At 33.8% G+C, this 17,766-nt stretch overlaps 3 protein-coding genes across 7 annotated transcripts; 1 reads left to right on the forward strand and 2 right to left on the reverse strand.

The window, feature by feature from the left end:
- Positions 1-869: 869 nt before the first annotated feature.
- On the forward strand, positions 870-7,666 carry LOC123693169 (S-adenosylmethionine synthase). Of its 2 annotated transcripts, none has more exons than XM_045638142.1 (11): positions 870-973; positions 1,539-1,872; positions 2,171-2,248; positions 2,338-2,460; positions 2,589-2,701; positions 4,160-4,303; positions 4,492-4,578; positions 4,900-5,031; positions 5,359-5,541; positions 6,247-6,380; positions 6,852-7,666. In XM_045638142.1, the coding sequence occupies exons 2-11, from the start codon at positions 1,758-1,760 to the stop codon at positions 6,955-6,957; spliced, it is 1,215 nt and encodes a 404-aa protein (XP_045494098.1). In that variant the 5' UTR covers positions 870-973; positions 1,539-1,757; the 3' UTR covers positions 6,958-7,666. The 2 variants fall into 2 exon arrangements, with proteins under 2 accessions (XP_045494098.1, XP_045494097.1); XM_045638141.1 differs by lacking the exon at positions 2,589-2,701 and adding an exon at positions 2,887-2,999 and having other exon boundaries at positions 872-973.
- Positions 7,667-7,976: 310 nt separating this feature from the next.
- LOC123693149 (putative serine protease K12H4.7) lies at positions 7,977-13,180 on the reverse strand. Its single transcript, XM_045638117.1, has 10 exons — positions 12,980-13,180; positions 12,459-12,653; positions 11,804-11,988; positions 11,356-11,588; positions 10,423-10,561; positions 9,774-9,919; positions 9,458-9,580; positions 9,140-9,278; positions 8,435-8,608; positions 7,977-8,134 (listed from the first exon to the last, which is right to left on the reverse strand). Exons 1-10 carry the CDS (start codon positions 12,980-12,982, stop codon positions 8,029-8,031), a joined length of 1,443 nt encoding a protein of 480 aa, XP_045494073.1. The 5' UTR covers positions 12,983-13,180; the 3' UTR covers positions 7,977-8,028.
- An 82-nt stretch (positions 13,181-13,262) lies between these two features.
- LOC123693150 (protein FAM76A) lies at positions 13,263-17,420 on the reverse strand. 4 transcript variants are annotated; one of them, XM_045638121.1, is made up of 8 exons: positions 17,111-17,420; positions 16,927-16,991; positions 16,620-16,723; positions 16,093-16,202; positions 15,813-15,922; positions 15,356-15,462; positions 14,737-14,858; positions 13,263-14,453 (listed from the first exon to the last, which is right to left on the reverse strand). In XM_045638121.1, the coding sequence occupies exons 1-8, from the start codon at positions 17,201-17,203 to the stop codon at positions 14,217-14,219; spliced, it is 948 nt and encodes a 315-aa protein (XP_045494077.1). In that variant the 5' UTR covers positions 17,204-17,420; the 3' UTR covers positions 13,263-14,216. The 4 variants fall into 4 exon arrangements, with proteins under 4 accessions (XP_045494077.1, XP_045494075.1, XP_045494076.1 ...); XM_045638119.1 differs by having other exon boundaries at positions 15,344-15,462; positions 17,111-17,418; XM_045638120.1 differs by having other exon boundaries at positions 15,356-15,471; positions 17,111-17,418.
- Positions 17,421-17,766: the final 346 nt, after the last annotated feature.

A 17,766-nucleotide genomic window follows, 5' to 3' on the forward strand; every position in this document is an offset into this window, starting at 1 on the left:
AGTTGGATATATTGTGTAATACCTTGAAAAAGAATGATCGAAAATTTCGTCATTGAGATTATATGTAATATATTTGTATCTAAGACCAAGTTTAACTCAGGGGCTGTCCATTAATCACGTGAGGCTCGAAAGGGGGGGAGGAGTCCATCAAAACATCACGAAATATCACAAGGGGGAGGGGGGGTAAAGTAATACATCACGTGTATTTATTTTTCGACAAGCGCGCGATACTCAACCGAAAAGCGGCGTTACATGTATTTATTTTTAGTCAAACGCGTACAACTTTTTCGCATATCTTTCATTATTTTTATGTCATTCAAAAACAAACTGCAATCTTTCTGTCTACCTCTGAACGTTTATTATCGTAGTCTTTAATTTACTATAATAAAATTAGATGATACTTATACCAGTATTTTTTTATAAATAAAAAATTGATTCTTTGCAGGTACGAAAAAATACACGTGATATGGGGGGGAAGGGGGAGGGGTAGTCTTAAACCTCACCACGTATCACCAAGGGGGAGGGGGGGTTCAAAAAATACCAAAAAAAAATCACGTGATTAATGGTAAAATTTTAACTAAATTCAATTCTATAGTTAGTTACCTAAAAAAATATAAAAGACGAGAAAATTTTGACACTGTTACATTAGGAAGTTAATAGACGAAACATATTAAAAGATAAGAGACACCGGTAATACCGGAAGAGATTAGCCGCCAATGGATTTATTTAACAAAGAGTTAACATTATCTACTTATTTGTTTTAGTTACATATAATTATTAATCACGCTCTTATACTACAATGTTAACTCACCATTAAACTGCATGTTTTGTGCGAAGTCGTTATCTTTAAGTACATAGAATTTTCAGCTTCGGAGTCAGTACGCAAGCGCATCTCAAAGGAAAACGTTTATTCATAAAATTCATCAGTGTAGTGTGTTAAGTGTCTTCTAGTGAATACTGTGTGCTAAGAAGGGTTCGTTATATTTCTACTTGTAACAAATATTTTAAATATTACAGCTTTTAAAAATATAATATATGAAATACCTACAATATACAATTTACCTAATTAAATTAGGTACAAAAAGTTTTCTTATATTTTCACAAAATAACTTTAAAAAAAACTGATTTTACATTAAAGAATTAAAGTGTTGTTTCTTACACATTGTACTTACTTCGTTCTCATATTTTTCTTTATTCAATGTTCAAAGTTATTTCACTATTCAAATTTAAAACTGAAATTATTGATTTAATAAAAATACTAAACAATATCGGTGATATGATACCTACAAATATTATTAATGAACATTAATGCATAATTTCATAGAAAAAAACATTAAATTCAGAACGAAAAATTCATTATTTATTAATTTATTTTAATGCGTGTCTAAATATTTATTTACTAGTGTTTTGTTGCCATTAAATTATTTTCATATGCTTTCCATCTTGGGAAAAATAATTATTATATTAAATATTTTTACTTTTAAAATTCGCGCCAATTTTCTTTTAATCACAGATTACACATGGTAACTTTTTTTTAGGTTATACAGAATCAAAACAAAATATTTACACCAATAGCAAATAGGATTTCATGAAGCAGTGACGCAAAAGATTATCGCTGATTGGTCAATATTTGAGACACTACAGCGCCACTCCGACCTTATAAATATCGGCGTGAGCTCGCGCCGGGCCTCTTTTCCACAGTATTATTACGAGAGGGTTTAGTCGTGTTATTTTGGTGGGCTAACTCTAAATTCAGAATGCCGGAAACCTCAAAAATGAACGGCTACGCGAAAACAAACGGACACAGTTATGATATGGAAGATGGATCAGTGTTCCTATTCACATCAGAATCAGTGGGCGAGGGTCATCCAGGTTAGTTCAGTAAAGAGTACAGGAATTGAGATAAAATACAAAAAATGGCCGACCAAAGACATGTGCGCAGATTTAGTGTAAAAATGCAAACATTTTTCAGTTTAATTTGTGTGTGTGAAAACTCCATGTGTGTGATAAATGAGTTTAATTTGTGGTGCAAGAATAACATTCAGTTACATCACATAAAATGGGTCTTGTTATGTTGGCCATAATCAAAACACGTGGTTGGAGCAGTACTATCAATCTTGTTCGTAAATAACATTAAAGCACAAAGATGTAAATTAGTATTATGTTTCAGACAAAATGTGCGATCAAATAAGTGATGCTATCCTCGATGCACATCTATCCCAGGACCCTGACGCAAAAGTTGCATGTGGTTAGTTCATATTACCTATAATTATTTTAAATTAAAATAATATTCGTTTAAATTAATATTTTTACACATTTCTTAATATTGATTAACAGAAACAGTAACAAAAACGGGCATGGTATTATTGTGCGGCGAAATTACCTCGAAGGCTAACGTCGATTATCAAAAGGTTGTGAGAGATACCGTGAAACACATTGGATACGATGAATCTTCCAAAGGTAAATATATTAGTAAACAACCTTAATATTTTGGCGGACTGCCAGCAAATGAATAGCACTGAATTCTATTCCAAATTCTTGTTTGACCTCTCAGGAGCTAGTCTAAATAATGTTTTCGTGCACACTAGGTTTTGATTGGCGAACACTAAATTTGTTAGTGGCAATAGAAGAACAGAGTCCCAACATAGCCGAGGGGGTCTATCAAGATAGAGATGAATTGGATATTGGGGCAGGAGATCAGGTATAAACTTGGGCAAATGCACGAAAATCGGGATACTATCAAAATATTTGCAGAAAATTTGCATGTCCAATTGATTGTCATGGCAGGCCAACATCATTCATAACATGTACTATTCTAGGAAAGATATTATGTTAAGAACAATTGTCATAAATTCAATATTTATTAGTAAATGCATGTTGGGTCAGGGTTTGATTACAAGACGTGCAGTGTGATGCTGGCTCTGGACCAACAGTCACCAAACATAGCCGCTGGGGTGCATGAGAACCGGAATGATGAAGAAGTTGGTGCAGGCGACCAGGTATGACATAATATTCCAATACATCAAAGGTATTTGTACAGTGTTAATAAAAAGCATTTATATGCTTTACCACAGTTTTGAGAATAAACTATTATATTCTTATCAGACTGTTGAATAGGCTGTTTAATCTAATTTACATACAAATATTATACTAACTATGCTAGAAATCATGTTTTCATAATTCTTGGGAAAATCATCTTATCACTCTTGGAATTTTCATGGGTCATAGTTATTGCACCACAATTAATCATAATAAAGAATTATTAACGCGATTTCTAGGTGTTTTCCTTATAAAGTTACACAGGGTTAACTTATTCATATGTGTATCTGATTATCATTTAAATTAATCTTTAGTAATAATGGTAAATTAATTACTTGTATACCAATTATATAATTCAATCTATTTGAAAAATAGTGTAGCGACTACCTATGCATAAATTAGTATTGATAGTACATAATATAATTAATATTCCTTACAATATGCTTTGTCCATGAATTCATCTATATCTATTCTTTAATCCTCATCTCAAATCTGGGTTGCCTTGAACTAAAAATAAGCTTATCATTATCAATGGAACACAATAAATTAAAACCATTTTATAGCCAAGACATTAATTATTTGCATAACAAACTTTGTATTATTCTACCTTTGTTACAAAGTACACAACATATTTTTTAAATGTGAAAAGTGTAAAAATCCTTAGTATGTTGTTGAATAAATTTAATACTTAACATGTTTCACTAATCAATAATTTTATAAGCACTTAAGAACCTTATTTCAATGTTAAAACTGAAAATATTACCAGACCTAGATATTTTAACCTATGACACATTTTCAGGAAGTCATTAGAAATGTTATAACATGAATTTTAAATGAAACATAAGATGATGCAGAATATGTCCTTGAAACACTCAATCAGTATCAGTCTCGTCTCATTGATTGAGAAACATGTTCAATATTCTTAAATTGAATACTTATACATATCACTAGCGATAGTTTATCAACCTTTAAGGAGCTATTCCACCAATAATGAGTGAGGATGTGTAGTGAGGAATGTGTTTGTAATTAACCAATCATAGCGATTCATTTAGTTTGAAGCGTTTAGCATTTAAAGGCATACTATTAAGTATTTTATTTTAGAATACAATGTTTGTAACAGGGATTGATGTTCGGCTATGCTACAGATGAAACAGAAGAATGTATGCCATTGACCGTAGTACTTGCACATAGACTAAATCAGAAAATAGCCGAACTCCGACGAAACGGTGAATTTTGGTGGGCGCGTCCGGATTCAAAAACACAGGTACTTTCTTTGTAATTTTACTTCTGAGTATTGTTGTCAGTAGTTAACCTTGACTTGGTATTGTTACAAGAATGTTATTTCCCTTATCAATACCTATAGGTGTACATTACAATTTTATTAAGTCAGTGTTTACTTTTTATTACATTGTTAATTTATGTACATCATTATCATGTATAATGTTTTTGTAGGTGACCTGCGAGTATGTTTTCGCTGGCGGTGCTACAGTTCCTCAAAGAGTCCACACTGTTGTTGTTTCATTACAGCATTCTGAAAAGGTAAACAAATATGTTGTTTTCTATATATCTTGCCGCTGTGTTAATAATCAATTTAATAATTTATTGCATATAATGTAAGCTAATTTTTTTTTAATTTATGTAAAGTAACATATATTATACTATAGAAGGCAATATCCTTTTATTATTATATTAAGTGGCAAGATCCTTATCATAATATATTCTATCAATTAAAAAGAAAAAATTATATGAATAATTATTTGCATTGATAATTTCTTTAATTACTCATTAGTTTAGTTCAGCAAATTAGAATTTTATATAAGAAGTTTTTAAATTTAGTGTGATTGAATTTTTTTTTTATAGATTGCATTGGAGACACTGCGCAAAGAAATCAGAGACAAAGTTATCAAGGAAGTGATCCCGGCACAATACTTCGATGAAAGAACAGTTGTTCACATCAACCCATGTGGTCTATTCATTATTGGTGGACCTCAGGTAAAATTTGTTATATTGTTTGTCGTATACCAAAATAAGGTTAAGTTGTATTTGTATTGTAGTGAAAAAATATTATCTGTTATCTATCAAGTTCCCTAAACAACTATTAGTATAAGTATAATAAATATTTGTGAATGTAAGAAAGATTTATTGTCTCCAATTTTTGAACACACAAAAAAGACTGACAGAGTTACCGCATTTATAGTAATAAGTTTCTTTAATAAATTTTGAAGATTTTATTTTTACTTTACTTAAGCAGTAGTAAGATAGAAGAACTAGGTATGTATAGTATAATAATAATTAACAATATGTCTGTTGTCTCGGCAGTCGGACGCGGGTCTAACGGGGCGCAAGATCATCGTGGACACGTACGGCGGTTGGGGCGCGCACGGCGGCGGCGCGTTCTCCGGCAAGGACTTCACCAAAGTGGACCGCTCGGCCGCGTACGCCGCGCGCTGGGTCGCCAAGTCGCTCGTCAAGGCGGGCCTGTGCCGCCGCTGCATGGTGCAGGTGAGCGGGCGTTGTGCCGCCGCCGCCAAGGCGGAGTTGTGCTGCCGTTGTGTGCGGGTTTGTGCTGCCGTTGTGTACGGATTTGTGATGCCGCCGTTGCGTGCGGGTTTGTGCTGCCGCTCGATGCGGACCAGTGCCGCCGTTGCGTGCGGGTTTGTGCCGCCGTTAAAATGCGAACTTGTGCTGCCGTTGTTGACGGACTCGTGCCGCGGTTGCGTGCGGGTTTGTGCTGCCACTGAAGACAATGATGTGCCGCCGTTGGAGGTCGGCTATGTTGTTTCGATGTTTGAATCGAGATTATGATATTGTTGCGTGCAGCGCGTGAACAGTGAATTATGTTGAAATTGATATTTTTGGTTTTATGGCATTCAAATGCTTTATAAATATTAATTTATAAAGAATAGAAAATAGATTTAACTTGTTATGTTACAAATTAAATAAACAATTTGCTTGATCTGAAAAATTATAGAGTATAAAATGCTCATAAAGAAATATATTATTTTCCTTTTGCTACCGATAATTTTATTCTTTTTTTTTAAAATAATCATCTATAATGTCATTATCCATGATGGTTTTGATTGATTTCTGTTCGTGCAATTTTTTCAAAATCGATTCAGTAGTTCTAACAGCTTGACAATCTAATAAAAGTAATCTTTTCTCTTTGTAATAGAACTTAGAAGTATTAATGTTTATTCTTATTTACAGGTCGCCTACGCTATCGGAGTCGCCGAGCCCCTATCCATCACAGTCTTCGACTATGGCACATCACACAAGACACAGCAGGAACTCCTCTCTATTGTACAAAAGAACTTCGATTTGAGACCGGGCAAAATTGTAAGGTGAGTTGATTTGTTTCAAGTTTTTAGAAAAAAATATGATATTGAGTAAAAATTGAATGGGCATAATAGAATTCAATAAAAGATTATATTATGAATAAGAAAGATTTAATTAGTTAAAAATTGACTTAATTCTCATTAATGGACAAATATTTAGTTACGTAATAATTCATCATAATATTATGTCGTGTGTATGTTGCCCTTTAAGATCGAAAACTTTCGAGACTATCGATTAATGATAATGAACTCGAGGCGAGATTGACTGACCGTGCATAACTTACGCGTCTTAACTTTACCTTTACCAAGCAAAAACAGTGATGTCGCTGTCTTATATTGTAAAAGATTTAAGCTCATTTATGTAAAACGTAAACATACCTAATAATAAATGGAGAACCTTAGTACTTTTTCGACGTGCTCTAGCCTCTAAAATGGGGTTTTTTACGGTAACGTAAAATGTAAATTGTTGTTGTGCAGAGAGCTGAACCTGCGCGCGCCGATCTACCAGAAGACGAGCACGTACGGGCACTTCGGGCGCGCCGGCTTCCCCTGGGAGAGCCCCAAGCCGCTCGTCGAGGACTGACTCGCGCGAGCCCTATCTACTAAGTATTCCCTAGCGTAGTGCGTAGGCGTAACGGTGCCGGCATTTCTGACTTTGAGTTAGTTCGGGACCAGGGCGGCAGTTCGACCATTCGGGCGCAACCCCTCCCCCCACCCTGCGCGTCAACTGTGTTATTTATGAAATCGTGTCTCGTACCCCGCCCGCCTCGAATGGTGAACTGCCAGTAATCTCGAATGTTTCATATTGAGCTTTTGTATCGGTTGGGCGGCGCCGGCCCCGAGCGCGTCACAGTGGACCCCCCCGCTGCAACGCGGCGCTGCGGGCGACGCGACACTTAGCGTAAGTGTTCATAAGCTCGTAAGTGTGTAGCGTCGTGTAGTTTGATAATGTTTTTAGTGTAATTCAGCTCGCCTCGCGCGCGGCGCCATTTGTGTTGTGTTTCCGAAGAGGATCGAAAGTGGAAAAGAGCCGTTTCGAAAACACACCGACCCGTTCGGGGCGCGTTTGCATTTACGACGCCGCCGACGTTTAGATGAAGTCGCGATTGAACTTTATGAATTTAGACGTTTAGCGTTTCGATTATTCCTAGTTCGGGTAGCGATTGATGTGATTGTATTTTTCGATCTGTTTCGACCCGTTCGACTTTGATGACTAACTCTCTATGGAAATAAAATTTGTCACGATGTGAAATTTGAAAATAAAAAGTGTATTCTCAATGATTGGGATTCGATATGTGTATTTTTATTTGATAACCTTTACTCCTTACCTATATTTCACTCCATTGAAATAAAATAAACAACTAAACAATCCAAAGCAAAAAGTTTTCTAATGTTCAAATCCATTCTTAAATTAATTATTATTGAATTATAGTGCGTACTTTTCCTATGCATGTTTATCTATCATTAAAAAATGTACCTACACCATTACACAATGATATCATTCTACGTTAGCTTGGTTAAATAAAAAATTATAATAAGGTAGTTTATCATTTTATGTTAATTACAAACAGTATAAATAGAATAAATTAAAAAAAAAAAACATTTAGCAATACAAATATTTATTATTCTATACTTCATAATATGAAACAATGAATCACTTCAGCCAACTAGCAATCAGTCTTCGCGCGGCCTGTTGCGCGTTTGTCATTCTAATTGTATCTGTTCTTAACCAACGTTGCATGTCGAAGCAATGGGATGCCCTGCAAATAATTATAAATTAATAAAAATTTTGCTAATTAATTCTAATTCTCGCGTCGGTTGAAATTCGACGACAATGAAGAGCACCATAATATGTTAGGGACACCTCTATGAAATAAAACAGCTATAATATTTGATTTAATAAATAATAATACGTTTAGGCTAATTAATACGGTCGTACTTCTATTTTCTTTTTATATTTTCATATCCACCAAGTAGTCGGTTATCGTTCTAGTCAACTTGAAATAATGCACTTTTCCAATTATATTACCTTTCAATCGTTAAAACGCTTATGTAACTACCTCGGCACAGTATAAGTAGGCGAAGTCTCAGACAAGTCCTCTTCATACACTCCGAGAGCGTGCCACGGGTCAATAATACCATGAATATTGACTGTATTGTTCACTTTGGGTTCTAAACCCCCATAAACACGATTGACGCGATCTGCAGCCGCGTATACGAATGCTTCGTCGAAACTAGAATTTAAAAAATAGGTTGAAATACATATAACAAAAATTAACCATAACAGAAAAAAAATATGCACAATGCTACGTCGAGGTGTTATTTTTATCACCGTTCATACAAATCTTGTCCAAGGCAGTATTATAAATTCTCCAATACTTGCTCGAAGAACTTAATCTATTTAACGCTTCATAATACAATAAGGCGTGGCGACAATAAAGCCAATTTGTATCGAATCTAAAATACCTTGAGGATTATGAAACTAATGTTTTCTAAAACGACTCCACATTCGTCGTTATACATTACTACATATTATATCTTAAAATGACCAAGGCACAGTTAAACGTTACGACGTCGTTGTTAAATGCGATTTATTTTTAATTTCAATATTCTTAACAGCCAGCCAGCACGGCTCACTGAAGTTTTGCGGTTTGCAGCACGCGTTTTCGTGATAGTGTGATAAAACTATCATTAGTTTCTATTGAATTAGGCGTGTTAATTTAAGACGTTGATATTCTGCTTTATATAACCCATATAATGCTCACCTTGGATCATAAGCCTGTTTACAAACATCTACATAAAAGGCCACAGATAACCAGCGCAGTTGATCGAACACGGTGCCAATGCGCGGCGCAGTCTGGTAGTACCCGTACTCTGTGCACGTTTGATAGTACCATGCACGGGCTGAAATGTTACGAAACGTTTATTCTAACACAAGAAATAGTTAGGCATTTGCAAATTAAGAAATATATGGAAAAAGAGGAATAATGTAATAACTCAGGATTTCTCAATATCAAAAAATATTTGTTTTTGTTAACATCGTCGACGTTATCTTTTTGACATTTAAGTACTAGTTAACTTACAATTAGTATTTCTGTTTCTATAGCCTTCGATGTAATTCTCGTAATTTATGTTCCAACAATCATCTTCACCTAGATTGCGTATAGTGGCAATGTAGCCACCGATTTTCTCCATTGGATTGGTTCCTAAAATTTGAATTCTTTGCTATTGAGAGTATAAATAATATTATTAAATCCACTTTGTAATTGTTTAGAACAATCAATTACAAAGTGGATTTAATAAATTCCAAATTTTCTATTCTAACCGATTTCAGAGAAGTTCATCTTATTTAGTAAATTGCATGAAGAGAAGATTTTCAAACATAAAAGGTATTATTACCGTAAGCTTCAGTTGCGAAATTATCGCATATAGTTCGAAGTGAGCCTGGCCGGGCTTGCTGGACGGAGGTCGAAAATGTCCAACTGATGAGTCCCGAAAGGAATCCCAACTCGTATTCATTATTGTAGTCTAACGGTGCACACAATCTGGAAGTAAAAATGTTATATCCTGTTATATCTATTATAAACAATTAATGAAAATCGTCAAGACGTCAATTTCAAATAAATTGTTAAAAATCTTTCAGTCTAATGAATTATACGCGCGAGTCGTTATATTTATTAAGCTAAAGTATTTAAATTTATTCATATAACAAATTTAAATTAACTGAATCTTTGGAAATATGTCTCTGGTACAAAATGAGTTATAATTAGTAATGTGTTGGAATTTAGTTATTGAAAATTGGACAATTACCAACATTATGCTTGTCTATGCGTAGGCCGTCACGCTCTTAGTCGAAAGAATATTAAAATGTTTAATCTTATAGCTATGGATGAAGAGATGAATAATTTTCCTCACAAAAATTATGAAATCTACTTCTTAACCGAGTAACTAGGTAAATTTGGTTTTTATTCCTTTTGTGTCAGAGCAACAGATAGACCTGTAATAAAAATTTAAAACTTCTCAATCATAAAAAAGTTATACGGTATACCTAAGATTTCTCTCTAGCTCCCGTCTTCCAGCCTCTGTATTCATAGCTGCTATTGTGTCAGCTATACCTTGCCTTATTGTCGCAATGCATTGCTCACCGCCTTCCGATAAAAATGCTTGATGGACAACTTCCAAATAACCTGGAGAAGATATTTAATTTGAATATTTCTCAAAATATTCTTTATGCATCGGAATATTTTTATGTATTCTTCAATTATACAAATTCGCCTGGACCAATTTTAAACATTATTTATTTCGTTAAATTCGAAGTTAAACATAACTGTGATATAAAGTTTTAAGCCGAGTCCTGGCGCCATTTTTTTAAAGAGAACTTTATTGAAACATTTAAAAACGAGGTAGCAAGACTGAGAAAAAACATGCTAACTATATAAACAAACAATCCATACTAATATTATAAATGCGAAAGTAACTCTGTCTGTCTGTCTGTCTGTCTGTTACTCAATCACGCCTAAACTACTGAACCAATTTGCATGAAATTTGGTATGGAGATATTTTGATACCCGAGAAAGGACATCATCATCAGCCCATATACGTTCCCACTGCTGGGACACGGGCCTCCTATGAGGGTACAGGCCATAATCCACCGCGCTGGCCAAGTGCGTGTTGGCGGATGACACATGTCGTCGAACTTTTTAATTCTTCGACATGTCGGTTTCCTCACGATGTTTTCCTTCACCGTTCGAGCAGTGGTGATGTTACAACATGCGCAGAAAAATCAATTTAATTCCTGCGCGCTCGCCTGGTCTCGAACCCCGGACTTATCGATTCGAAGTCCGAGGTCTCACCACTGAGCCACCACTGCTCTCAGGAAGGACATAGGCTACCTTTTATTGCGAAATATGTACCACGAGCGAAGCCGGGGCGGACCACTAGTCTTTTATAAATAAATACTTTCCTAATAATAAATGTTTACCTGTAAAATCAACTTTAGCTAGAATAGGTCCACTGGAGCCTACACCACCGACCACCAGATGTGGGTACTTCTGCTTGAACCAAATCACCATGTTCGCCGCGTACGAGCCTCCATACAACACCACTTTACTGTTAGCAAATCTAGGGTGGCTCTTCATTTCACTTATGAAATATGCGAGGTCAGCTAGCGCTTGATCTACGTTTAAGAAACGTAAATTCTGTGTCGTGAAGTTCCTGTAAAATTAATTTTTCAAACATTTTGATAGAATTTTTTTTTGTTGGTTCTAATTTTAATTGCAATTTTAATTAGATTAGAAAATTAAGCATACAGCAGGGATAAAGAACTCTTTGAAAAAGTTATTTTTAATATGTACATAATTACTTTGTAAATACCTACGTTGTAAGCCATATTGAAAAAACACACAGGCGAAAACTACCCTAAAACTTACTGATATGGCAAAGATTCTCCATAATATCTATGTTCCGTATAAAACTGGTAGCCCTTATTCTCACGCGCCGCCTCATACATGTTACCGGCTCGCAGCCAGCCTTCAACGATGTCCCATTCTCCTCCCACAAGAATGAAGATTGGATATCCGTCACCTCCGAAGAATTCATCGTTGAACATGAAACGCTAAGTACAAGTTATTAAATGTATGCATGGTCCAATCCATACTAAAAGTAACTCTGTCTGTCTGTCTGTTACTCAATCACGCCTTAACTACTGAACCAATTTGCATGAAATTTGGTAAAGAGATATTTTGATACCCGAGAAAGGACATAGGATAGGTTTTATCCCGGAAATCCTACGGGAACGAGTTTTTCTTTGAAAACGCGGGCGAAGCCGCGGGCGGAAAGCTAGTAAATTATATAAATCATAAATTAAATTGACTAATCTAGTTTAATAGTGTATTTTGAAAGAATTCTTATTAGGTAATCATAATATTGATTAGATTTAGATAATGGACTATGGAATGTACATTGATGTGATGTACATTCCATAGACTGTACTTTCTCAAATTTTTACCTTATGTTTAAAAATATAATTATATAGGTACCTTGGTAAAATGATTAGGTAACTAAACTGTTCCAAAGGATACATACCATTTGATAAGTATCCTTATTTTGCGGATCAAAATGGTCGATCGGCATAGTTATCCAACTGGTTTTAACATCAGAAGTACTGAAAAATTGAACGTCTCCGGGCGATGAGAGGTCCACCCTTATTGGTGGTTCTATCATCCGCCTTTCCATGGCCCACGTACATGGTATGAGGCATAATATTGTATAAAATAATATCTGAAAAGCGGAATAGATATTATGATGATGAATTCCTATTTAATACCTAATTATTAAATAGAAATTCATTCATTCATTAATACCTAGTTATTTTTTTCAGGCAAACAAAAAAATCCAAGATATGTACAGTAAGAATTTTTAAAATAGCTTATTAAATTTTCACTGTTTTATTTTCAAAATTTTCAATACACCAGAGTTAATTATAGCTGTTTCTTTCAGAAAACTAACCAATCTATTGGGTGGGCTTATTTATCCTAGGCCATATTATTATGTACAACTTTGATCGAAGGAACTAATTAAAAAAAAAAACTTCGGTAAAAACTCACCATTCTTTATAGTTATACAAGCAGCAACTGAATTATTGTATCGTGTTATCATATCAATTGATATCCTTTTAATTAAAGATTATTATTACAGTGTGATAAAATTCTAAAGTATGTTAGTTAATTTCTGATACCAACATATTGACAAACAATATGTGAAAAAATATTAGTTTTAGAAATCATCTTTGAAGAATTCGTCTTTACTCTAGTTTTCTGTTTAATAATAAATGAACTAAATGTTTCACAGTCTTATTAGTCGGTAATTAATGAAAATAAAACAACGATATATTTTTAAACATTTATTTTGATTTACAATATTGTTCTAATTGCATATCACGAGACAATGGAATAAGGGATGTTGATTTACTAATTATATCGATTCATATTAGTAGAGCGAGGCCGCAAAGATAATGATTATTACCTAATCCGGAGTGCGATTTTACGATTGAAATAATGTCCTATTATTATATAAATGTCAAAAGAAAGTTCGAATAAAATAGAGGACTTTTCTATTTTAGTCGAAAAAGATTCACGATTTATAGTTGATTTGTGAATTTAATATTATATTTCTTTTATTAACGCATAATACGTCTCAATTATCTACATTAATAATTCTGTGAATGAAAATGTTTGATCGTTACATATATGAAAGTAAGGCAATATGAGATTACATATAACACTACTATATATTTTTTGGTATTATTTTCTTGTCAAAGCTACTTTTGTACAATTGTGTATCTATATTATTTCGAATAAAGGCTACATCGTCATCATTGAGACTACACTTAACAGCGACAACTAAACGGAAAAATGATATGATCGCTTTATTATCTTCGTAGATTTAATTCAATAACATTACATTCATTCACCATAATCGTTACAAAATAACAAGAAATAAATTACTGAATCACATTAATTCTGATATCAAACTACAATTTAGTTTCCTACTTTATAAAAAAAGCGTAAAAAAATATACAAATACGAATTTTGGTTACACATCCTGTGTCCCTTTCACGCATACACTTCCGACCAGCATCAGTTTGCACTTACCTCTAGCATGTTTGACGTCAAACAAAAAGAATGCGCACACGCACTTACGAAATCTAAATTCAAGTTAAAATTGATACCTAGTTCTGCTTAACGGTATAAAGGCTACAAATGAAACCATTTGTAGGGTAAAAAAATAAGATAGGAAAAAACTTTCCAAAATTATGGCTAAAAACGAATAAATAAGATTGATCTAGGTAGTGCTGGGGCTGTCTGTGCCGCTGCCGCTGTTCTCAGCGTTAACCAAAGCTGATTTAGTATTCTTGTTGTTCTTTTTGGCGGATTTGCTGAGAGTCGCCACTTCCTTTAACAAATTCTGTATCTTCGTGTTCATGAGATTGAAGCGCGTCTCGTTCAAACGTTCCTTGTTCTTCATTTCATTGCGCAGGTCTGTGGTGTCGTTGTGGTGCTGCGCTTTCAGTTCCGTTATCTGAAAGACATTCATTATTTATGGTTGAATCTTATTATACGTCTATTGTGATGGAAAACAACAAGATTTTTTTCTATTTTTTCGCAACAGTGAAATATACATTTCAAATATCAGTCACTCAATGGATAAACAATACTACTAGTATTTATAAATAAAAAGGGTGTGCTAGTCTTCAGTGTTTTAATCCTTAAAATATTTAACAGATGCTTTGGATTGATTTTATTTGTGACCCCATTTTTTTTTTCACAATATTATGAAAGTTTATTAGCCCAAACATACATACCAATTTATCCTTTGAGAGTAGCTCCATATCCTTCTGTTGAACTTTCTTCTGTAAGCTAGCGATGGTTTCCTTCAGTTGTGTCATGGCCACCACATGATCAGAACTATTTGGGTCTAATTCGCCTAGTACAAGCAAAAATAATTAATAACATTTTATAAGTAAGTTTTTCTTTATAATATTTTCTAAATACATAATTACATAGTATAGATTTAGGATACATAATAATAAAAGAAAATCTACGCTATTGTTAGGCAAATGCAAATGATAAATATATCAATAGCAAAAATGTTGCAGACATAAAGATCGAGATTGTAAGTTGAAAATACCTCTGCATTCATGTCAGTTGCAGTGTTATCGTGGAAATCACAAATCTATTGCATGAATGTGGAATAATAAATATAAATAAGATATATAAATAGGTAGAATGTTCCTGTGAGGATATGTAAAATTTAAAGGGTGGTGGAATAGGATTATCAACTATATTCCTATTTTTTTAGAATCTATGATAAATTGTTGTTATTAAATTATAGTTAATTATTAAATATTTTAAAATCATAATTGGTTAGTTAGTAATAAGCAAAATAATAAAAACCAAAACTACTTATACCTGAGAACAAACCTTGCAAGGGGTTTAGTTTTGATTTCTTTTCCAATGGCGCATCATTGAGTGAGGAATCATTTGCATTTGCTTTTATCATGTCCGACTTGCGTTTCTCCTTGTGACTGCTTTTTGATCTGTGGGCAATGCATACCTTCTGAATATTAAAAAAATTAAGAAACATGGTCATTATTACAAATGTCTAAAATATTTGTATGATCAATCATTTTGGGATCACGGGTAATCGAGTAGGTCAGGTGTGCCCCGGTATAGCAGAAGACGAGGGGTTTGATCCCGCCTCACTATCAAGTTATATTGTTTTAGTAATATTTATAATTTATTATATTCTTAATGTTTGTGTAAGCCTCATACTAACGAGATTGGACGATAATGGGTTTACTAATAAATAGGGTGTAGGAGCAAAGTTGGGTGACAAATTTATTTAAAATTTAATTTAATAAAATAATGTTCAACTGACTTGTGTGCCCTATGTTTATGTTTATCCACTGAAGACAAGTGCTGTTTCGTTCTGGCCAATGCTCGCTTCAGTGATTGCGTGCAGAGCCAGCAGAGCAACTTCCCGTCCACCTAAAATGAAAATATAGATGTTTATAATAATAGTTTAGATAGATAGATATAGATTATTATAAATGAGCTTAAGATCTGCAAAGGCTTAATACAAAATGTAGACATTACATAGTCATTTTTTTCAAGAAAGTTAAAAATGATTATGGTATGCTAATAACAGAATTATTTACCTTTTTACTGTCATCATGCCTGTCAAATGCACATCTTTGCTTACATTGCTCACAAGTCACTGCGGGACCATACTTGCGCTCAGAATTTGCGCAGCGTTGGCATTTGTTTCCTGCAAACACCATCATATCAAAACATTTGTTTTATGAAACAATCACTGTTACTATTAATTTATAGGGTAGTATAAAGAATTTTTCATTCATTCACTGCTTATAAAAGTTTAAGTTAACTAAACCAAATCTAGGTCAAATTTTACACTTTCAATACATGACTCACTTATTTATGTGTATATGATAGGTATTTATTGAAATTAGGATCTTACAAAAATTCTTAATAATGGGTTCTTGTGTTATGACTAGATTTGCCATAAATAATTATTTATTTGTCAAGTTCCGATGTTTTGTAATTTTTAGAAAGTTTTTTAAGCAGCTGTAATTCATGTTCACTTACACATTTTTCTTTGATTGAACTTAATTCTAAATTATTTTCAAATACATGCACCCCCAATATGTAGTGAACCATAACTTACCAATGAATGCAGCGATAATGTTGCAATATTCACATGCTGTTGGTTTGCCATAGGCCTTGACGTTAGCCTCACATTTCTTACATATTGAAGATGTATTAGATTTACTGTAAAAATTTAGCTCATACAATTTGTGCTGTCAATTTACATTGTCTTCAAATTATTATTGTGGATGCAAAGTTTCAATTGATAATGAGTAAAATGCATGTCATCATTATAACTTTCTAAGCAGAGGTAAACTATGCAAGTGCATTAATTAACGATGAAATTATAAAGCTTAGCGTCACATGATTTGGCGAATGACACTGACCTTGTTTGTTGAAACTCCGAGCGGCAATATGTGCACTTCACCACCGGGAACGAGCCACGGCATTCCTGAAATATCCAAACACAATCGCGTCAGCACTGACGTAGACAGTATTGCAACGCAAAACAAAACTAGTTAATGCTTTGCAATATTAAAGGTTTTATCGACATTCCACTGGAATATTTACCTTGCACAGTTGTTCACCAGGAGACAATTCTTCGAAAGGATGCCTCGAGAAACAACGGGAACAGGCGAATAGTGCAGTAGATGTAGAACTCATTTTACTTGATTACGAATCTCAACTAGGTACTTTAATACGTTTCACAGATACAAACTTAACAATGTGGAGATATGAAAATAATAATTTATATTGAAATAATAATAAAAATATAGGTTTAATAGATGTAGGTACCTACATAAAAAAATCGCAACAACAAAATTGTTCACAGTTGTTGGAGAAAATTAATAACCGCCATGTTAGATGAACGATCATTGAACGAAAATGAACGAATCAGAACGAATGGTATTATTCTATGGTATTAATAAACTTTAAGATAAATATTATTTTGAAATAATTACATAGGGCGTATTCAGAAAGAAAGCTTGAAACTTATAAGCGCTTATCGGCGCTTGTCATGTTCATATATTTTCCTGCGCGGGTTACCAGCGCTGACAAGCGCCGATAAGCGCTTATAAGCGCTTATAAGTTTCAAGCTTTCTTTCTGAATACGCCCATAGGTATTACTTAAATAGTATAAGATATAATATAATTATAGTGAATAGTCAACATCACTCATGCTCTCACTCATGCTTGTTAAATAGAATATCATTGAACGAGTTAAT

The sequence above is a fragment of the Colias croceus genome, chromosome 7 (genome assembly GCF_905220415.1).
Source record: "Colias croceus chromosome 7, ilColCroc2.1".
Lineage (NCBI taxonomy): Eukaryota > Metazoa > Arthropoda > Insecta > Lepidoptera > Pieridae > Colias > Colias croceus.

Excerpts from the sequence above, each read along its gene's own strand:
- LOC123693169 (XM_045638142.1), top strand. The coding sequence starts at position 1,758 with ATGCCGGAAACCTCAAAAATGAACGGCTACGCGAAAACAAACGGACAC. Across the intron at positions 2,702-4,159 it reads ATATTGGGGCAGGAGATCAG|GGATTGATGTTCGGCTATGC; the intron begins GTATAAACTTGG and ends TGTTTGTAACAG. Across the intron at positions 5,032-5,358 it reads TCATTATTGGTGGACCTCAG|TCGGACGCGGGTCTAACGGG; the intron begins GTAAAATTTGTT and ends TTGTCTCGGCAG.
- LOC123693149 (XM_045638117.1), bottom strand. Across the intron at positions 10,562-11,355 it reads AGCTAAAGTTGATTTTACAG|GTTATTTGGAAGTTGTCCAT; the intron begins GTAAACATTTAT and ends TATCTTCTCCAG. Across the intron at positions 8,609-9,139 it reads AAACAGGCTTATGATCCAAG|TTTCGACGAAGCATTCGTAT; the intron begins GTGAGCATTATA and ends TTTAAATTCTAG.
- LOC123693150 (XM_045638118.1), bottom strand. The coding sequence starts at position 17,203 with ATGAGTTCTACATCTACTGCACTATTCGCCTGTTCCCGTTGTTTCTCG. Across the intron at positions 16,724-16,926 it reads TCGGAGTTTCAACAAACAAG|TAAATCTAATACATCTTCAA; the intron begins GTCAGTGTCATT and ends AAATTTTTACAG. Across the intron at positions 15,923-16,092 it reads GGCATGATGACAGTAAAAAG|GTGGACGGGAAGTTGCTCTG; the intron begins GTAAATAATTCT and ends TTTTCATTTTAG.